This window comes from Mastacembelus armatus, chromosome 3 (assembly GCF_900324485.2).
Source record: "Mastacembelus armatus chromosome 3, fMasArm1.2, whole genome shotgun sequence".
NCBI classification, from domain to species: domain Eukaryota; kingdom Metazoa; phylum Chordata; class Actinopteri; order Synbranchiformes; family Mastacembelidae; genus Mastacembelus; species Mastacembelus armatus.
In genome coordinates this window covers 10328404-10350772 of record NC_046635.1, presented here as the reverse complement: position 1 = coordinate 10350772, position 22369 = coordinate 10328404, and the positions used below count along the sequence as shown (strand labels likewise).

The 22369-nt window shown below is 39.0% G+C and overlaps 1 protein-coding gene across 3 annotated transcripts in view; it reads left to right on the top strand.

Moving 5' to 3' along the window:
* Positions 1-22369, top strand: part of sbf2 (SET binding factor 2) — an 80430-nt gene that overhangs the window by 22564 nt on the left and 35497 nt on the right. For all 3 annotated transcript variants that reach the window (XM_026320582.1, XM_026320581.1, XM_026320583.2), the window contains exons 3-16: positions 3042-3179; positions 7977-8111; positions 8529-8639; positions 10114-10219; positions 13483-13615; positions 16484-16592; positions 16958-17071; positions 17357-17434; positions 17727-17840; positions 18613-18741; positions 18963-19061; positions 19225-19429; positions 19563-19672; positions 19763-19912. In XM_026320582.1, the coding sequence (XP_026176367.1) occupies positions 3042-3179; positions 7977-8111; positions 8529-8639; positions 10114-10219; positions 13483-13615; positions 16484-16592; positions 16958-17071; positions 17357-17434; positions 17727-17840; positions 18613-18741; positions 18963-19061; positions 19225-19429; positions 19563-19672; positions 19763-19912 (1731 nt within the window). The remainder of the gene's footprint in view (positions 1-3041; positions 3180-7976; positions 8112-8528; positions 8640-10113; positions 10220-13482; positions 13616-16483; positions 16593-16957; positions 17072-17356; positions 17435-17726; positions 17841-18612; positions 18742-18962; positions 19062-19224; positions 19430-19562; positions 19673-19762; positions 19913-22369) is intronic.

The following is a 22369-nucleotide window of genomic DNA, read 5'->3' as shown; positions in this document are numbered from 1 at the left end:
CCCTGTGTGTGTTGGTGGTAGGGTGGTGGTTTTTTCCGTTTTTATTGGTGCTGCTCCTTTACCACTCTGCTGTGACGATACTTAGCAGGTCAGACTGCAGATCCAGTGTCGCTGTCTGAGTAGGTGAATACTTCAGTTGGAGCAGTCCACTCTTTGACATCAATGCAGCAAGTGTGTCCCAGAGTTCCTTTGTCACTTGACTAAGGTCTAATTTTGGAGCAGGAATTGTGTTTTGTCTCTGCTGGTGGGTGTGTGTGCGTGTGTGTGCGCGTGTGTGCATGTGTGTTTCCCACATATTGCACCTGTTGCACTGCATTGAATTTGTGTCATGTTATAGCTGAATGTACAGTACAACTTGTGTCTGATGCTGTCAGTCATCACTTCCACTTGTGTCCTCAGCTCTGCTTTCTGGTACTCTGTCCAGTGTCATTCACTGCTTTTGGTCACAGAATGTAGCACACACTGCTAATTTGCACACACTAATACACTTACACTTAAAAAAAAAAAAGAAAAGGTTCCCTCTCTATTACTCATTCTTCATTTTGATTCTTATATGACATCATTCACTCTGCCCAGTAGTTCTAGCCTCAGAAATGTGAACTTGTGTGTTTATATCCTTATTGCATTTTGCATTTGTGTTAAATTTAAAATGCTAATCATTTTCAGAATTCAACACAGCCCTTCTCAAATTTCACTAATTTTGCAAAAAAAATTCTTCTGAAATCATTAAGACGGTCAACCTGCTTCACAAGCAAACAAATGCAGCACATGAACACAGTTATCTACGACACATTGTTGCAGATACTAAAAGTCTTGATGAGAGTCATAAACAGATATTGTTGCATGGAAACATGTTTAAAGGCTTAGTAACATCTTTTAATAAAAATGCAATAGAATGGAATCCGTATTTGTCATAAGTTATTAATCTTGTTTTTTTTTCACTGATCTGTTGTTTTTGTAATGTCCTTACTGGATCCATTGTGATATTGAAGCTAAACAGTCATTCATCTTTCACTTTGACATCCTTATACTGTATTGTGTGCACGATAGTGTCAGTAGTCTGTCTGATGCTTGTTGTTTCTGAATAAAGTGAAGTTTTTACTGAACTCCCTAAATTCTCTGTGCCAGGACTCCAGTGTCTCTCTGCAGCCCTACAGGCAAGATAAGGCTTCAAGGGAATATTGTTTTAATGTCAATTAAAGCAAGTCAGTTCATCTTCTCACCATTGAACCTCCGTGTGCTCTCTCTATCTTGCTCCCTCTTAAAGTTAGTCCCCCTTTCACACATGCACTCCTGCACACACACACACACACACAGGATGTTGTATCTCCTGTGATCTTCAGAGCTATGCAGCCCCATAGGTGTTTATCTTTTTTTGACAACAATGAATGGAATAGTTGAAATAGTTTAGGACAGGATCACTGTTATCCATGCTTGTCCTTGGGTGCTGTCTGGCCTGAGCATATGTGCACACACACACCTCTCCACAATGCAGGTTTACCAGATTTCCTGCGAGCTATTGTATCTGCTGAAAGATTGTGGCATCCCCCCCGACACCTTCCTCTCCTAACCTTCCTTCCTCTCTGCCGCTCTCTTTTTCTTCTTCTTCTCTTTCTCGTCTCCTCTCCTGCTTCAGATATGCTACCTTCTGGTATATTTGTCTTTGGCTGTACACAGATCCATCTCTACATTGGCCCATCTGTTTTTGCCCTCACCCACCTCTGCTTTACCCAGTCTCCTCTTTTCCTCCATGTGTCCTGTGATCCCCTGTGTAACCCCTGCGGAGCAGTCTAAACACTGTTGTTAAAGCCAGGCTAGTTGGCCTTCCAGCAAAAACAGAGAGAGATCAGACACAAACACTCCACCCTCTGACCAAATGCCTCTCTTCTCCCATATACTTCCACTCTGCTGTCTTGTATGCCCGACTAGTTAATACATTTCACCAAAATTATCAATAAACCTCATTGCTTTTTTGTTTTGCTTTTACTATTTTTAAAATTAGGCATTTCATGTGAAAGTAATATTTTCAATCAACAGTGTTGTTGCATGAGCACATTTCTGTGAAATTGAAGTCTCCATCTATAAAATCAATTTACTGATGAACTGGCTAAGCACTGTATCAGAAAAGCTTGGTTTTTTCCACACATCACAGATGGTTTGTGTCAGGATTGGTTATGACTCACACTGTTGCTTTGAGACCTAAAACTTGTTGTAGGATGCTTTTTGTTATGGTAACAGTCTTTCTGACTTTCTGTGCCCATAATTTGCTAAAAATGGCTCAGTTTTGTCATGCATCAAAAATCGGTGATTTGTGTTATCCTTTAAACCCCAATAAAGAGTATTTGGCAATATTACTAATTTGTTATTCCAAGAACATTTTTGGTAAAACTTGCTCATGGAGAATTGTATTATACTTCACTATACGGCCTACTTGTTTACTCACTGGCAAATTTGGCGTGTGTGTGTGTGTGCGTGTGTGTGTGTGACAGTTTAAACAAAGGATAATAATATATAATAATAATTTTTTTTAATTCATCTTCTTTTATGCTAATACATAATGTTTAACTATTAGTAACATATATTAATATTTTATATTTGCCACAATTTAACCTCACAACCTCAATTTAATCTATTTTGCAAAAGTTTTTGTGGGAATTTTTCCACTGGTCTTTGCCTGTTAATGAGCTCACACAGTTTTGCCTGATGACTTTCAAGGAAAATAAATAGTGAACATGCCACTTCCCACTCTGATGAGCAGATGTAATTACTGCAGTGAAACAGGACATCCTGCCTTTGCTCTCTATGGGGGCATTAGAATTGGAGTAGCTATGCTGGCGCCCTGTCTATTTAAGGTTTGAATCTCAAAGGGCGTTAGAACTATGGACTTTGTAACTGTAGCTTAAATTATTAAAAAGTACATGTCCTGTCTAAAACAGATGATGCATCGCACACACATTTATTACTGGTGCTGCACTGTTGTACTGTGTATGTCTGATTTATCCTCTGATACTCTCATGCACTTTCTTTGATTATCTTCTCAGTTCTGCCAGCCTGGAGGTTGGAGGCTATCCAGGGAGAGGAAAGCACCCACCTTCTTCACTGTTGTGCTGACAGATATCGATTCAGACCGACACTTCTGCTCCTGCCTCACTTTCTATGAGGCTGAGGTCAATCTGCAGGTAAGACTGCAATACACACGGATTACACACTGGAGGGTCACGTACACTGTACATGCTAGTACTTGGCCTTTGTGTAAGTTTTGTGTTGTTTTTATTAATGCATTTATTGTTTTCTTTTTTCATAGCTTGAACATTTTTAGGACCACAGGTTCCATATCCCAGAGTTCATTGGGGTGAAGGTTTTCCATCACAGGGCTAACACAGAAAGTCTTGTATAAATAAGAATATGTTAGTCTCCTGTCCTCCAATTGCACAGCTGCCTTAGGATTGTCAGCAGGTGGAGATACAAAGCAATGTGAGCTACACATTGTGATGTGTTTCTAACCACTGTGCCACTGGCCTCTTTGATCCTGATGGAGTGAAGGTATAAATATAAATATTTCATTTTTCATTTCTGCAGACAGCTGTGTATCACATCACTGCTGAACAGCTGGATTCTTGTGTTCCCTGTAAGCCTCCTTAAGATCATCCTGATGAGCATGAGGTCACATTCATCCTTGTTAGTCTCTCATGAGAGGCCATCAAGGATGTTTGTGTTGGGCAATCTGATTGTTCTCATTTTCTCTTTTCCATTTTAGGCTTTATTGTTTTGTTTTGTGTTTTGTTTTTTTTTTGTTTTTTTTTTTTTTTGGCACTTTTCTAACTTCTAGGGATTTGTGTTGTCTGCATGATGTCTTCCAGAATTTGAGGCACTAGAAGCAAAAAAATAAATAAATAAAATAGAATAAAATAAATTGTGAACTGGCTCAAGATGCTGTTATGAAAGAGACAACGGACCTATGCTCCCCTCCAGCGTTTTGTATTTGATTTACTCATGCCTTACAAGATTGTGTTTGATTACAGATTAGTGGTCACGGCACAAATGTTCAAAACCCCTATAAATTATTGATTACAACAGTTTTGTTTGGACAGGATCATTTTTATACTTATGAATAGTTTTGTTAATGTTGCTCCCTCCCAAAAGCCCACGGAATACCAAGCTAATTGTTTCACTGTGTTTCTCTTTGTTAGAGGCCTTAAATGACTCCTGTCGCACTGCCCACTGTGACCTCACATCCTTTCACATGTGGAAGGCAGTCATCGATGACATTCCTGTTAGATCAGCAGATCATTTTCAAGTTCAACAAGGACCCCAAAACCTGGAGATATATAGATCAGTTTCCAGTCTTGGAAAATGAGAAAAATAATTTTAAAAAAATGAATCAAATGAAATATGTCCTGAAAATTTTTACTGTACAATTTACTGTATCTTCTCTGTTTTGTGAAGGACATATCATGACTGGCAGCTAAAGTTGGGGGGTACCGTATGTTAGTGGGCTTTTAAATTCGCCCCATATCACCTGAAGTTTATGAAGACAGCATATACTTTCTGAAAATAAAAACTTTAGATAATATCACTATTGAAATGTAATCTGATGAGCAGTAAAGGTCAAATTCATACACAAATTTTAGCTGTAATCTTTACTATTGAACGTTTTTAGCAAAGCTACATATAAAGTTGCTATAGTATTAGTTGTCGTCCTCTAATTACAGAGCCATTTATTAGCACATACAGCATCATGAAAAGGCTCTAACATAAAGTGAGGAAACATTCCGAAATAATGTCATGAGTAGTTTTTATTTATTAGTTAATTCCAAAAAAGCTCTGTGGGGGGTCACGCCATCTGTTTCAGGACTTCTTCTTGTCTATGAAGATAGTTACTGCCTCTGGCTGCATATCTGGGTTCACTGTCATGCAGCAGGATGGCTTTGGGTCCAGTCAAAAACCTCGCTGATGGCGTGTGTGTGATGAATAACAGTCTAAGCTTCTCAAATGACCAAACTTTTTCAGAGTACTGTGCATTTTAAACGAGTCTTCCACCTGGATGAACTTGTTAGTGTAAGACACCATCCCACCACGTCCGAGCTGACATACCAGCCTTATGTTGCTGAAATTGTTCCCTTATCATTTATTAAATAATTTATGATTGTTTATAAATAATTTCTGGGGATGAGTAGGAACCCTGTTAAATTTGAAATGCAACTGTGAATGAGAAATAGACAGCACAAGAGTCACTTTGGTGGAATGTCCAACACTGTAGTAGCACATCCATTCCTCATCAATTAACCACTGAAGTGTGAATCAGACCATGATTACACAAACTTTCCCCATTGTCAGAAGAGGAAGCATTTGGGGCAAATTGTCACATTAAAGGAGGAAATAACCAAAAATAGCCTGGTTGTTGACTGTCATGAGGTCTCTGTGGGTGAACTGTCATTGCTCGTCACTGGTGGGTGAAGTCTCCCAGCTAATCGAGTTGGCGACTGCACACCAGTGGATGATCCTCATTTAGTATTGAAACTTTAATCCTCCTCCGTCTGTTCTCTGTCCTCACCCACAGTCACACACTAGCTCAGTATGAGTTTTTATTAACAGCAGATTTAAACTTGTGTGTGGGGCCAAATGTTTTCGTAATTGTGTCTTTGTTTACTGTTATGTAGGGACTGGCAGGGCTATTAGTAATAACTGCAAACCTTTTTTCAGACATACTTCACATTAAATGTTTACGTTACAGTATGTCTGTACAGCAGGACGGAATAGGCTGTAATGACAGTACTTTGATAACAGATATTTTGTGTTTAATCACAAATTGTGGCACGTAATTACCAGGCTTGATAGTAACGGGTTTCCACATGGAATATACCTCTTTTTTTTTTTTTTTCTTATTTTTTGTTCTTTTGGTGAGTGTAAGCAATTAGATAATCATACAGCCAGAGAAAAACTTAACCGCATCATATCTGTGATGCCAGAATGTCTTTTAAACTTTGCTGCACAAACTCCCTTTCTGTCTGGGTGTCTTCTTTTTTTTTTTTTTTTTATAGGAAGTTCAGCATTGTCAAACAGGTTGTCGGAGTTGCGCAGTGCACCCGAAGCAGGAAACTGTGCAAAATACTGTACAGTCACACATTGATATACACGTCCTGTGAGCTTTCCATGTTTTAGAAAGGAGATATATTCTGATTTACGAAGTACAACATTGCTGCTAAATTTCACAGTACTCAGTACTGTAGCTATTATTAGGATTGTGCGATGTCTAATTTTAAAAACACTTCAATATAGGCTTTAATACATCTGTTTTGAAAATACACACGCCTGCTGTGTCATGTCTTTCGCTCTTAAACACTTGTGTCTAAGATAACAGTAATTGAGATGTTCGTGTAGGATAAAAATACATTTGACCAGGACACGTGGATGCTCTGTGTGTTACCATTTGCATTGTGAGGATTTTAACCTATAAACCTTTGAATTTGATAGACTCCCCAACCACAAACACCAGCTTTGTGATAATTATTAGATTAGTCTATATTTGGTCTTGCCCAGACATCATGTTTCTGCAAAATAAACATTAGTTCCCGGATTCAGCCTATGACACGGAACATCTTGAAACGTGAGGGTGTTTTAACAAACTTTACTCTCTCATCTGACATTCTTATCTGCTTAGTCTGTTTTCAGGGCAATCCAGATGGGCAGTAGAAGAATATGTTTTGTCTAATAATTAAACCAAATCCTAAAAATAATTGCGAAATGTGACCCCCCCATCTGAATGGGTTATTTTGATCCCATAGGCCTTGGTCCTGAGATGAAGAAGCACTCATGGCATGTTTTCACTGCCTGGAGAAATATACCAGATTGTGATAAGGGCTTTAGTTAGGAATGAGCACCAAGAGGTTGGTTAATCAGTGCTCTGATAAAGCTCAGAGATGCATGATGGAGACAATTAAAACCACACTGAGACTGCTGCTTGTACCACAACCTTGGTGCTATGATAACAGATTTAATCATGGCAAAATTGACTTTATAGTGTACATTATGTTTAACTTATGAAAAACTGTTCACCCATAATGTCTGGCTTTTTTTTCTTTAAATGTCTGAATGCAGTTCTTTTTACAGTTGTTATACTTTCCCATGGTTAATTTGTGCTTCTGGTACCTACAATTACTTAGGAAACCTATCCATGGTAGAAGTTTATATGCCTATGCTTGTCTTAATGTGTTGTCAGCATATTTGGTGTTTTGCTTTGTTAGTATGTGACTGTTAGAGGGAAGCAAAATTCACGTGAACTCATTGTTGCCTCTTATCAAAACAGATCTCATGTGATCTTTGCCTCTTTCTAGAAAAGCTCTTTTATTAACCTCATTGTTATTTTATATAATCTGTACAATCTATTCATATCATTCTTTGACTCCATTGGGATGAGCAACTGTGCTGAATGGAGACAGATTGGAAAAAATACAATAAATAGTCTAAACTTTTATAAATGTGTGTCTCCTCTCTGGAGACAAATGAAGATGTTTTGATGCGGAATCTGTGACGCTGTCTGACGCAAGAGTTTCATCTTAGCTATTTTTGTTTTGTAGGAGGAATGCAAGTAACTTTCCACTACTATTTTTAAGCCTATTTTACAACACCTCCACACCCAAGTGAAAATGATAAATTGGTTGTCCAACCATAAACTTTTACAAAAGGTAAAAAGGCGGTTCATGAAGCTAAGTTTCTGTATGCATTGCTCAGTGTGATACAGTATATTATCACTGACCTCTGTTTATGTTGGGGTACATTAGAATATTTGCAAATAACACATGGGGATACGTAACGCATGCTAAACATAGTGGACAATGTGATGAGTGATGTATTCACAAGCTAAACCAGGAGCTCAGCAGTGCTGGCATCTTCTTCAGTACAATTTAAGCCTATAGTCCATGGCACTGTGTTGAACTCTGACTGAAAAAGCTTCTTTTTTTTTTTTAATGTTTCAGGGATCAAAGAGTATGGAGGCTGATGGAGATGAAGATGAGGAGGCAGAGGAGGATGGTTTGATCCAGCCAGCTCAAGTGTTTGCACCAAAAAGTCTCATTCTCGTGTCCAGGCTGGATTATCCTGAAATATTCCGGGTAATAAGAGACCATGTGATTTAATCTTAATTAAAACATTTTTTTTCTCTTCATTGCTTTCATCTCACGGTTTTGAGATGATCTTTGCAAAAAAGATTGAGTTGGTTTAAGTTTGAGCACACATTTCAGTAAGATGAGTGAGGTAGAGAAGCATAAGCACCTTTGATCCTTTCATTACAGACTAAGATAATCAGTTTCTGCAGACTCACATTCAGCCATGCTATATATGTTAATAGGTTCTCTGCAGTTAGTAAGGGCTACTGGGATAAACTGAGCTATTAAACTTTACCTAAATGGGACTAATCAAACTTATTGTTTTTTGTCTTATCACCTACATAGCATAAATGGAGATAATACAGTAGTTATCCTCTGCAGATGTGCGATGTGTTAGTTGTGTTTTGTGTGTTTTTCTTCCAGGGTTGCTTGGGTCTGATCTACACAGTGTACATCGATAGCCTGAGTTTCCCTTTAGATGGTCTGGTGGCAAATCTCTTTACTTTCCAGGTTCCTGTTGCTGGTGGATCCCAGGTAAGTCAGTACCACAGTCTACAAGACCTCACCCCACCAGTAGAAGCAAAGTAATGTAATCATACATAACGTAATGTCCTGTAGGCCCAATAAAGCCCGGACTTCGACATCAGTCCATGTTTTATTTATTTAATTATTTTCCTTGTGTGGTAATTTACATAACTAATATTTACTTCTAAAAGTGCTGGTTGTTGGTGCTGAATTGTCTTAGGTCAATGTTTGATGATTCAGTGTATTCATATTTCACTCATGATTACTATTTTACTTTTGAAAAGTACCTATTCCAAAATAAGACCTAAAAAAGTTCCCTAAAACAGTACTCTATTATAGTTCTCACTTTGTGTGGTGCGGACACACAAAAAAGAGGAACTTCCTCTGAATGTTCTACGAACTATAAAAAAGTCTGAAAGTGCCTGCTGTTATGCCACGGACCTGTTCTTACAGGGGCCAACGGATCCAGACCAGGAAAGGGATTAAAAATGGTTGATGTAAACCTTTTCTACTTTGAGGCATTGATTGTTTTGTGGAAGTGATGACTAAGGCTTGAGAGTGCAGAGACTAAAATGATTTATGTTTGCTGTGCTGCCAATCAGGAATGTCATTTTTCAGATGGTGCCAGAGATTATTGTACAGCCAGTAATTTTCTAATACTAATACTACATTTCTTTCCACCATGTTACTCAGACCAAAATACCCCAGCCATGCGTGGGGCTGAAGACAGCAGAGCTTTTTAGATGCCGTCTAGAGGAATTTATTCAAAATGTCGGTGCATTAAGATCTGAAAAAGAATTTTGTTTGCTGAAGTTTAGTGTCAGACAGTGAGGCTGGAAATGCAATGAACCAGGCAATAGATTACTTCAAACTTTAAAAACCTCTGGAGCCAAAAATTGTCTCAATCATGCTGGAAAATTATTGTATGTTTACTGCTACCATTGGGGAGAAATCTTCATCGGTGAGCTGAAAATCAGATTTTGTTTTAAACGATGGCTAATGTACTGTAAGTGGAAAGAATTTGCCCTGCTCCATGTTCTTCAGGAAAATGCCCCTTTAAATGCCAATGCTTAAGTCTGCCTTTAGGCCAAGAATCAGCAGCGGAACAGACTCTGTTGTAAAGGTAGCACCTAGTTAAACATCTACAGTAGGTATGTCAAGAATTGTTTAGATGTTGATGCTGCAACGTCGTTTTATATTTTAGATTCAGAAAGTACTTAATAGAGGAATTGAGGTTGTCTTTGGTGACAAATAAACTCAATGAAATTCAATTTAGTCCTGCAGCTGCACTGTCTGTGTAGCACTGAACATCTGTCCTCTTTATTTATTGGATCTGTTGGATCTGCTGTCAGTTGCAGTTACTGCAGACATGATGGCCATGACAAAATGTCCAGGTTTGTTTTCTGACCTTTGCTGCTGTTGATTGATTTTTTTTTTTTTGTTTGTTTGTTTGTTTGTTTTTATTTTGTTTTTTTTTTTGCAGAAGCTGTTTAGCCTGGGAGCAGGAGACCGACAGCTCATCCAGACCCCTCTGAATGACATATTGCCTGTGACATGCAAGAGTGTAGCTCTGCTCTTCCAACAGCTGGGTGGGTACAAGCACAACAACAACTAGTAATCATGGGACAGGAAGGAACTTGAGTCAGGACATGACTTGTTAGTGACTGTATTACTCTATCTCAACCCTGGACTGTTGCCGCGTCATTTATTTGTTACCAACATGAATCTTTCTGCAGAATTTATTGAATTAACAGAAGCTTTCTGCTGCAGGTTGTCACATTTACACAGTACCTGCTTGTGGGGCATTTTGTAGATTGTTTGTATTGTTGGCTGCAGAATGCTTGTCATATTTATATTACTGTCATCATCAGCTTAGTTAATGAAATTAATTCATCTTCTTAGTTTATTAGATTTTTAGAGGATATATTCTACTTTGCTAATTACATGGTGATAAACTCCAATACTGTAGGATTGTTACAGCCAGAAGGCCCATGTGAGATGTTTCTTGTATGATCACCAGTGATTTTGACTTTCAATAACTGTTTTGAAGTTTAACATTTCAGTTGTAACCCAAAAAGTGATATAACAACCTCTAAACTATCAAATAGCTAACAAATGTTATTGTTTGCATGTTACACTGCCACGTTGAGCTGAGGTTTTGGAAATTCTCTGACAAAGTGTTCAAATATTATATGACGTTTTTGAACATTTACTGATACTTGCTAAAATAATGAAATTGGAATGAAATTTCATTAGAAACAAGACAGACAGACTGCAGGCCAAGCTGGCCTCCATGCTTTACCTCCAGGAAGTCAATTGAAGGAGAAGGATGGTGTGCTATCAATCATCGTATGGCCTCCTCAGTTACCTGACCTCAATCCCATAGAACTTCTTTGAAGTAAATTGGCTTGTAGGGTTCAGTGCAAAGGTGGATATTTTTAGAAGTCAAAGATCTAATGGCTGTAACAGTAAAATTTATGTTGTTTTGTCTTGTTGTCTTAGAAAATGAGGTCGTTGCATTCCAGAAAGTATTTGTCCATCAATAAACTTGAATGAAACTAAAATTACATTGTAAAACTTGAAGATTTGGAGGTGCATTCAAACTTTGGAGGGTAGCGTATATCAGTGTTAACATTATGTAAGACGTGCAAAGTGCTATTGGTGTGCTTAAGTTCGACTTGTTTTAATTACAGGTCAGGTCATCTGAGGTGGGTAACACGATCGCCTGGTGGCTGTTGTTTAATAATACTGTGGTTAAGCCTGTAGACTGTTGCAGGGAGTCAGACTGTGAGCATTTTTTGTCCATGACACCTCAAACTTGTGTAAGTTTGCAATTTCATGAGCCAGTGAATAAAAGGCCAATTTTTTTAGTTTCCAATATACTTCTAAATATAAAAGTTTGACATTTTAGGAAATATGAGGATTTTTTTTTTTTTTTGCCAAGAGGAACTCAATAACACTCATGTATTTATCCTAAGTATGGAGTGCAGCCAGGATATGGTTAGTTTGGTTAGCAGAAAGATGGTCAGCAGGGGGAAAATAGCTGGCCTTAAAACCACAACTTGTCATTTTTGCACTTGTAAAACCTACACAGATTATACAAATAAGCTAAAACATGTAAATTATTCAGCTTTAGAGGCACTGGAACAGGCAGATTTGTGTTTTATTTTATTTTTCAACATGTGGACAGAGCCAGGCCTGCTGTTTCTTTCCATTTTCCAGGCCTTACTATGCAAACTGTATCTTGAAATTTTGAACTGTTCTCTAATACTCATTGCAATCTTCCATTTATCTATGATTGATACATAGAGTGAAGGGTTCATATAAGCCTATAGTAGGCGCAGATACATACGGTAGGTAAGATTGTTGTAATATAATATTTATTTGCATTGTTGTAATGGGACAAATTGATGTGTCCAATTGACTGTCAAGCCCTAACGACATACAAAGTGAAAGTGATTGACAGTCAGACTTTTACAGAGTTAATCATTCTGTGACTGCGGAAGCTAATTTCTCTGCATGCTGACACGACGGTAAATATCATAAGTCAGCTGATCAGCTCCAGTATACTTGCTGTACTACCGTGAGACCAACGGCTTCTATAATGTTTTGACATATTAAGTCATCCTTATGTCCATATAAGGACTGGCTAATGGCTATACAGGCAGGCAGGTCAGCACATCATTTGTGTGCACAGGTCACTCGAGTCATCAGAGAGGAATGTGTGTTAAACATGTCACACTACACAGGAAGCACCCCCCCCCCCTCTCGCCGGGGCGAGATAGAACCGGTCATCGACAGCCCTCCTGCTTGTTGTTTGTTGCCTTTGTCTCGTCTGTTTTCCAATCCTGTTTCTGTCACTTTTTTATTTAGGGCTCGGAAATGTGTCGCTGTTTCCATAAAATATGTAAACACCTGAAACTGAGGTGTGATCCTGAAATCCAGGCCTGAATAGTATGGTCACATGAGCAAGGCTCATTCTTCTGCATCTGTCTTAATGAAAAATGCCATAAAAATATGTCATTAGGACCAATTATGTTTAAATAAAATAAACCAGCTAACTGTTTTTTGAAGATTTTGAAGAGGCTCGTGTTTCCTGTTTATTACTGAAACATTCTGCTCTGGCAGCCAAACATCCAGACCCAGCGCCCCCAGTGGCGCAGATATGTCTGTCCTTATCACTGCAACGTGTGATGAATTGGTCTGTCAGTCGCTTGATAGGAAACAATAACAGGAACTGTAAACTTAGTATTCTTCCTGATTGTCACATTGGTATTTGAAATATTATTTATACTGTAAGAGTGTAATTTCCTTTGTTTTTCAGAGATGACTTTATGTCAGGGTTTAACATGCCATTTGGTTGTTTTGTCACTGTGAGCCATCGGTTTGCACAGTTTAAAATAGCAGCGGACAGTTACTGATTATGGAAAATCATTCCAACTCCGGTTATTCCGTTTTATTTGATCTTTATAATTTTTATAAATAATAAATATAATCTTTGTCAGCAACAATTAGTATGGTATATTTGAAAATAAAACTAATGCTATATTGCCATTCGATCCTTAAGTAGCACTACAGTCTTCTATGCTTCTATAGTAAGATTGGTATGTTTGGCCTGGGTAGCACTGAAATAATTACATTGAAAATTCTACACAGTATTGCAAGTTTTAAATTGTAGTAAAAGCTGTTGGAAATGGAAAGAACCCAAAAAGGAATATTGTTTGTTTTAATCTGTGTTTGAGGTTTGAAATCCACCAGAAATAGTCAATGTTTAATGAATGATCGGGAACAATGTGGCAGCCATATTTCAACAAATACCTCATTAATTTCCTCTTCTGTTTTCTTGTTCCAGGAATCCAAAATGTTCTAAGCCTGTTTTGTGCAGTTCTGACTGAGCATAAGGTTTTGTTCCACTCCACCAGTTACCAGAGGCTCGGAGAGGCATGTCGCGCCCTCGAAGCTCTAATGTTTCCCCTTAAATACAGGTGAGTATGTGTTTAACCCCAGCAACAGGACATATTCTCATGTGACTTTCCACTGACTGTTATCACTTCCATGGCATGTGATCTGACTGATAATTAACTTTGTTCATCTCTGCCATTTACTTCTACAAACAGCACTATTCACTGGATCAGTCCACCATTTAAGATGACAAATTTGCCTTGGTTTAGCCATGCACAACTAGTAACTTCAAGGATTTTTCCACTTACTGTATTTTTCCATTCACTGCAGTTTTTTCCTCTCATTAACTGCCTTCCCTTTTTGCAAAGAATTCATGTATTCAGTGTCTTGTATGTAACTTTTTAAGGGAATTAAAGGACTGTGTGATCAGTGCATTACACACATTACACATACACAGAGGAACAGTGTGAAAGTGTCTTGTGAGACACTGTTCATTACCTCTAATCTTTACTGACTTGCCTAAGGATACCAAAATATTTCGTCAACCACTGGGAGTCCGACAATCCATCCTACAGTTAATGGACAATCCACCTGTACTGAGCCACAAATGCCCCAGTATCTGTTTATTTGACCACAGTGTCAGATACTGATTGTTTGTGTAACACAACACAAGCAACCTTTTGTAGAATTAAAAAATAATCATGATATTGATAGTTATGTTATTTTTACTAAACTTTATAGTTCATTTGCCTCTTGCCTAAAGATACATAATTCAACTCACAAAATTGCCATTCTAAAATTTAACATGCAGTATGTTCAGAAAATTCTTTTAGGAGTGGTACATAATGAATATCATTGATGGAGAATGGACATCATTTTCATTTTTGTTTATCATCATATGGAGGCGTAGGTTAAATAAATTTTTCTTAAATGAGTTCTTTATGACATGATCTCACATTTCATTATGCATATACAGTGGGTACGGAAAGTATTCAGACCCCTTTAAATTTTTCACTCTTTGTGTCATTGGAGCCATTTGCCAAAATCAAAAAAGTTCATTTTATTTCTCATTAATGTACACTCAGCACCCCATCTTGACAGAAAAAAACAGAAATATAGAAATTTTTGCAAATTTATTAAAAAAGAAAAACTGAAATATCACATGGTCATAAGTATTCAGACCCTTTGCAGTGACACTCATATTTAACACTCACATGCTGTCTATTTCTTCTGATCCTCCATGAGATGGTTCTGCTCCTTCATTGGAGTCCAGCTGTGTTTAATTAAACTGATTGGACTTGATTAGGAAAGGCACACACCTGTCTATATAAGACCTTACAGCTCACAGTGCATGTCAGAGCAAATGAGAATCATGAGGTCGAAGGAACTGCCCAATGAGCTCAGAGACAGAATTGTGGCAAGGCACAGATCTGGCCAAGGTTACAAAAGAATTTCTGCAGCACTCAAAGTTCCTAAGACCACAGTGGCCTCCATAATCCTCAAATGGAAAAAGTTTGGGACGACCAGAACTCTTCCTAGACCTGGCCGTCCAGCCAAACTGAGCAATTGTGGGCGAAGAGCCTTGGTGAGAGAGGTAAAGAAGAACCCAAAGATCACTGTGGCTGAGCTCCAGAGATGCAGTAGGGAGATGGGAGAAAGTTCCACAAAGTCAACTATCACTGCAGCCCTCCACCAGTCGGGGCTTTATGGCAGAGTGGCCCGACGGAAGCCTCTCCTCAGTGCAAGACACATGAAAGCCAGCATAGAGTTTGCCAAAAAACACATGAAGGACTCCCAGACTATGAGAAATAAGATTCTCTGGTCTGATGAGACCAAGATTGAACTTTTTGGCGTTAATTCTAAGCGGTATGTGTGGAGAAAACCAGGCACTGCTCATCACCTGCCCAATACAATCCCTACAGTGAAACATGGTGGTGGGAGCATCATGTTGTGGGGGTGTTTTTCAGCTGCAGGGACAGGACGACTGGTTGCAATTGAAGGAAAGATGAATGCGGCCAAGTACAGAGATATCCTAGAAGAAAACCTCTTCCAGAGTGCTCAGGACCTCAGACTGGGCCGAAGGTTCACCTTTCAACAGGACAATGACCCTAACCACACAGCTAAAATAACAAAGGAGTGGCTTCGGAACAACTCTGTGACCGTTCTTGACTGGCCCAGCCAGAGCCCTGACCTAAACCCAATTGAGCATCTCTGGAGAGACCTGAAAATGGCTGTCCACCAACGTTCACCATCCAACCTGACAGAACTGGAGAGGATCTGCAAGGAAGAATGGCAGAGGATCCCCAAATCCAGGTGTGAAAAACTTGTTGCATCATTCCCAAGAAGACTCATGGCTGTACTAGCTCAAAAGGGTGCTTCTACTCAATACTGAGCACAGGGTCTGAATACTTATGACCATGTGATATTTCAGTTTTTCTTTTTTAATAAATTTGCAAAAATTTCTACATTTCTGTTTTTTTCTGTCAAGATGGGGTGCTGAGTGTACATTAATGAGAAATAAAATGAACTTTTTTGATTTTGGCAAATGGCTCCAATGACACAAAGAGTGAAAAATTTAAAGGGGTCTGAATACTTTCCGTACCCACTGTATATTCTAAGAAAGTAGAAAATCGTTTTATATCACAATCAAAGTTTTTGGGATTTTGTCAATGTTGCACAGACTTGGCTTCCTGACATTGTGACGATGATGTAAAATTTGAAAATGATGTGATTGCAACAAGTATCTGAGAGTCATGCAGAGTTTCTGTTTTTGCTGCTGTCTTACCACTTGATGTGAGTTTACACATTAGAGTTTAAGTTTCATAATAACGAAAACTTTCTGGCAGGGAAGTATATTTTCATAGACTGTGTTTTTTCGTTTGTGCATGATCCTGTAAGTCTTATTGAACATATAATATGTATGCACTGTTGATGTTCTCCCATGTATTCAGTTACCCATACATCCCTATACTACCTTCGCGGCTGCTGGAGGTGCTGAGCTCACCAACTCCCTTCATCATCGGAGTGCACTCTATGTTTCAGAGTGAAATCCAGGATCTGGTGAGTGCAGATGTGTCACAGGCATCCAGCAATTTCTCTTACTTGCATGCAGAAGTTGAAGATCTTAAATCATTGAATGCTTTTAAACACCTGGGAATCATTAACAACTATTGGAGTCTTCTAGAGTTTATTTTGATATTTTGATGCATTGTGACATTTTAGGACCTGGAGAATTTTAGTTTAACAAGCTCTTTGCTTTCAGGAAGTTTTTACACATGCAGATTAAGTAACCTGCCCCTTCGAAAAGATGTTGGTTTAGCTGAAGTCAGCTGAACCTCATCAGGCATATGCATTGTATCTCACAGTACTCTCTCCAGCTGCAATCACACCGACTGATCTGTCAGTGTTTTATGTGTGCTCACTAGCTGGATGTTATTATTGCTGACCTGGATGGAGGAACAATAAAGATTCCTGAGTGTATCCACTTGTCCCTGCTCCCTGAACCTCTGCTACACCAAACACAGACTGCTCTGTCCTCGGTAAGCATGAAGACCAAAAAACAGTAATAATATTATCTCTGCCATCATTCACACAGACAAACAAATAAGATAAATATTAAAGTAGTTTTTGGATTCTTCTACTTACTGTATAATTGTTTAGTGACAGCTGATAAAATGTGTGTTCCCACTGTGCCTTCTTTCTTTCTCTTTCTACTAATGCATGATGAATGTTCACTTTTGTTGCTGTTGCAGTTATTGCAGACTGATTTATGAAAAAAAATCAGTTGCATGAAAACAAATACATTATCGGGAAATTTTTCTTAGGTTTTGCACCCTGATCTGGAGATAGCAGACCATGCGTTCCCTCCGCCGCGTACTGCACCCTCCAACCTCAAGTTGTTGGTAAGTCAGTATCGCTATCACATGCCCTCCCTTCATTCATGATCCTCAGGGTGTCTCATTTTAAGGAGGATGGCCCCTCACATGAGGAGGATATGTTTGCGTTCATCAGAAAACATCTCTTATCACAAAACAGTTCAGTTCGTGTTGGAGTGAGGGCACTAACTGACGGTAACTCATAACCCTAAGGACAGATAACATCTGTTGCATAATTAACTTATAAGCCTGCCATTGTGGCATAGCTGTTTGATGAATTGTGTCTGTGTATGTACGTGCGTGCGCATGTGTTTTCCAGGACAAGGAGGTGAGGGCCGTCTTTCTCAGGCTGTTTGCACAACTTTTCCAAGGCTACAGGTCTTGCCTGCAGCTCATCCGCATTCATTCTGAACCTGTTATTCATTTTCACAAGGTAAGATAACAACATAATGGAAATCCCACTGTTGAAATTCAAATTCTACAAAAACCTTTTTTTTTTTTCTTTCTATTCTGTGACCTCTGCAAACACATTGGTAATCTGCCAAGAACATTTTACCTGGAGGCAAACCTCTATGGTGATTATTTGTGTGAGAATTTATGTTGTGTTAAATGTGTTGTCGTGGTTCCATGACTCTTCCGTGATGCTATTCTTTTGTTTATGTAAGCTTCGGACACAGTCCCGTAACCTTCGGCAAAGCCCGGCAATGAGCCATATGAAACGCATTAGGTTTACGTTTTTGTTTTTCGCCGAGGTTTTTGTTTGTTCGTGTCTGTGGTGTCTCCGTGGTAACCCCTCAGCACATCATCCTCAAAGTACCCCACATGAATCACATTATAAACAAACGCTCTGCTTAGTCCCCTGGAATCACTGACTGGGGAAGGCTTGCGTGAACTGTGTTTTATCTCTACCCACAAGCACAAATAATTATGCATAAAGTAAATTAAATTCATTTGCATGCAGTCATTTATAACTAGATTTATTTTGCTTTTTGTCCATGCTGAAGAAGTTATCCATGATTTCAACAAGAAAAGATGCCAGTCCTGAGCCCCCTTGCAGAGATTCTTTTGAAGTGTTTGTAATCTTATTCTAAAAATGGCTCTGATCGCTATGCTTGTTTTTTAGCTCACAGTATAGCCATATCAACAAAGTGGCATTGCTTCCATCTGTGTGGGATCGTAACTGCTCTAATTCTGACATTATCCAGACTGCCTTCCTGGGCCAGCGAGGCCTCATTGAGAACGATTTCCTGACCAAGGTTTTGGATGGCATGGCCTTCGCTGGCTTTGTCTCAGAGAGAGGTCCGCCTTACCGAGGCTGTGATCTCTTTGATGAGGTAGTGTGCCATGATGCTGCACGTAAAGTTGAAATTAATCACACTTCCTGTTTTCACATACATATGTTTTTATAATAAAGTGACTGAGAAAGTTAATAGGGTCAGTATCAGTTAGGATTAATTGTCTTACAGGAACACTGTTCATCATTAGAAACTTTTTTTAAATTGTATATTATTGCTTTGTTTTGTCTTTGTCTCTTTCATGATTGTGTGTTTGGTAGCTGGTGGCCTTAGACACTGACATCTTTAAGGAAGAAGAGGTCAGCCCCGCCAAGCTGCAAAAACACATCAGGGAACTCTCTGAGCAGCTCTATAGAAATGTAAGGTTTAATTCAAATAAGTGCAACATCTACTCTGCTGTATTGTAAGATATAGGACAGGTGTCCTCGTTTCAGCATGCTGTACATGTGTTTTGCTGTATATCCACTGTATGCAGCTGTGTAGCTTATTATTACAAGTTATTCCCTGGTGGATATGCTGTAGGAGAACCCGAACCCCCACATGGCATTTCAGAAAGTGCCTCGGCCATCAGAGGGATCCCACCTGCGCGTGCACCAGGTACCCTTCCCCTTGCTGGATGATGATAAGGTGGAAAAGATGCTGCAAGAGGGCTTAGCAAAACACAGCAGCATACCTCCTTCAACACGACCTGAAAGGAAATGTGTTGTACCTGCCGGACCACCTGTCGGTATGACCAGGTTCAAAATCCTGTAATATTCAATACATACTGTAGTTTAGCAAAGCACAAAATCCATTGTGATGTTTGCAGCAGCTATCGTTTAAGCTTGCAGTGATTCCTCTCCTGTCTTTTTGTATTTCAGTATCCATTATGGGTAAGTGTTGCTCCGTGTTTAACAGTGCCCGTAGGCTGGAGGTGGTGCAGAGCTGCATTTCCTTCATCTTTGACAATAAGACCTTGGAGACTGAAAAGGTGATGCACAATGTCTTTTATCAGGATAGCAATTTAACGCCTAAATCAGGGCTTTCTTTTCTAAAACCGCCTTTGTATTTTTCTTAAAAGACACTACCGGCTGCACTGCGAGCATTAAAAGGAAAGGCAGCTCGCCAATGTCTGACTGATGAACTGAGTCTTCATGTTCAGCAGAACCGTGCCATATTGGATCACCAGCAGTTTGACTACATCATTCGTATGATGAACTGTGCCCTTCAGGTAAGTGATGTAATAGTCATGCCTACGAAAGCTACAGATACTGCTTCCTGCTGAATCCATACTGTGAACAGGAAAACACTTACAGCAAAACACAATGCAACCATGGAAGGCCGTTACAGTCTAGTTTTTTATTTCTTGAAATGTCAGCCTGTTAGCTGATCAAAATTAATTACCATTAACTTTAACAATTGATTGATTAACTAATGTTTCATACAAAACAGATTTACTGTTCTTTTGTGTTTTATGTTTTTGCAAATTTAATAGCTTTGGCTTTTGGACTCCTGGCAACCTGGGTTCTAGTGAATGCCAAGCCTGTATTGATTCATAGAGTTATTAGATTCTTTACCTCCATGGACAGAGAATAAACGTGGATTAGGGATGGAAGAGAATTTCACATGTGGCACATCGCTGCACCACCTTTTGATGCCAAAGGCCCCTGTACAGTAGTGTATGTCTGGTTTAATATGTAAATGTTTTAGCCTCATCCCATAAATTTTCTGCAGATGCCATATTTTATAAGTTATAACTGGGTCTAATTTAGCAAAAGCAATATGTAAGTGGAGGAGTAATACACATAACCTGTGTCGCACTAACCTGCCCTTACTCTTCAGCATCTTTTCCCCATATCTGGACGTTTGTCTTCATTTACAGCTGTGTGGCAGCGCGTTGTAAGATTAAACCCCAACAATGCTGCTCATTGTTTGTCAGATAGTTTGTTTGTCTCTTCCTGGTGCCCTGATGACTTGGCTACTTGTCAAGATGAGTAAGTAATGTGTTTTTGTGCAGCTCATAAAGAGTTAGTGAGGCTTCACTCGCCCAGAGCAGCCAAGTCTTTATTGGTAGTTCCTCATGTTTTACTGCCTGGAGTCAGCTCTGTCTGGGGATTTTAATAATTTTAAGCAGTCCTTGCAGAGTGCAGCTTTTATGGAGTGACTTCAGATTCCAGTCATTCCTTTTCCCCCGAAAGATAGAAAGCCAATTAATCCCACCATCTGGCCAGGCCAGGGACATGCAAGGTCATTTGAGGCATCATTTACTCCACAATTGTACAGTGAGGCAAAACGAAGTCAAAATGCTGCATTGATGAATTTAGCCAATATAATGTCTACATGACAAGGCAAACTTAAATTGAGATCCTGATGTGAAGCTTTGATTTTAACAATTGAGTGATACAATGATGAAGCCTTCCCGAAGGATATCATGAGAAGATTAATAGGAAATGCATGACTGTAGTCCGTCAGACCTTATGTTGTCAAGGAACAGTTCCCTAAACACAGGGAATTGTCATGCACATCTGGAAAAATGCAGACAAAATCTGCAGCACAAGCTGGTGGACCATCAACATGGGATAAATCCAATAGCTCTTTCGTTTTCATCTGTTCATAATAATAATTCCTAATAACAGAATTTCTTTACTATAAATATTTCTTCAATACAAAATGACAAAAATAGCAGTCTTAGTGATGTTTTTACTCCTTTGAATTCCTCTAGCACGACCCAGAGCCACACATGGGTAACAAACGGAATAATTTCACACATGGAGAAGATGTTTAATGTGGAGTGCTTTTTTGTTAGCTAGAATAAAATATGCTCAGCCGTTCTCTGGTAGCTTCTTATTTGTGTTGTGTTTGTGTTTTGTTTATTTATTTCTTTTAGATTTTATTGTGCATTGTTTGTCATTTCTTTTCTTACTTCAAGCTGGAAGCCAGGCATTTGTTCTGGCTTTCATTTCCTGGTCTTAGCTCCATTGTGAGGGATTTGTCACAGATGAGTTGTAAAAGGAATATAAATAGTACATTGCTAGGCCGGTAATTGCTTTCATATTCTACACTCTGCCCTTTCTATCAACACCCAGCCGCATAAGAACCCCAAAATGACATGACTGAGAGAGCGTACTACGGCCAGGAGTTGTGTATGGGTGTGTGGGTGCGTGTTAAACGTTCCTTCAGTGCCTAACAAATCCAAAGTGACCTGTTCTGTAAAAAATGCTGATTGTTCAATGACATGCAGTCATCATGATGCCTCATTGGGATTGCTGGCAAACATGTTGATGTGAGACATTATTTTGTAATAGCATCATCATTATATGGCCAGTTTCAGCATTTATCATTTTACTGTCAACTTTAAGCAGAGTGACAGTTTTGATTTCTGGTTACAATCAGCATTTCCTTGTGAAAGTTTTGCAGGGGGGCACAGCCACAGGAAGAGGTATGCAATACAAAAATGTAGAGGTCAGAGTTCGGGCCATTAGAATCCAGTGACTCTGGGCCTCATCAGCATTTGTTAATTTGTTTTTCATTCTTTACTTTTTCGTAATTCATAAAATAATGTTGATGCATTCTCTGGAATGAGTTCATATGACTGGAAACAACATACAATGATTCATTTCTCCTGTTTCGACATCTGCTGTAATCCTTATCTGTTCTGTTTCTCTGCCCTGAATCACGCACAGTAACC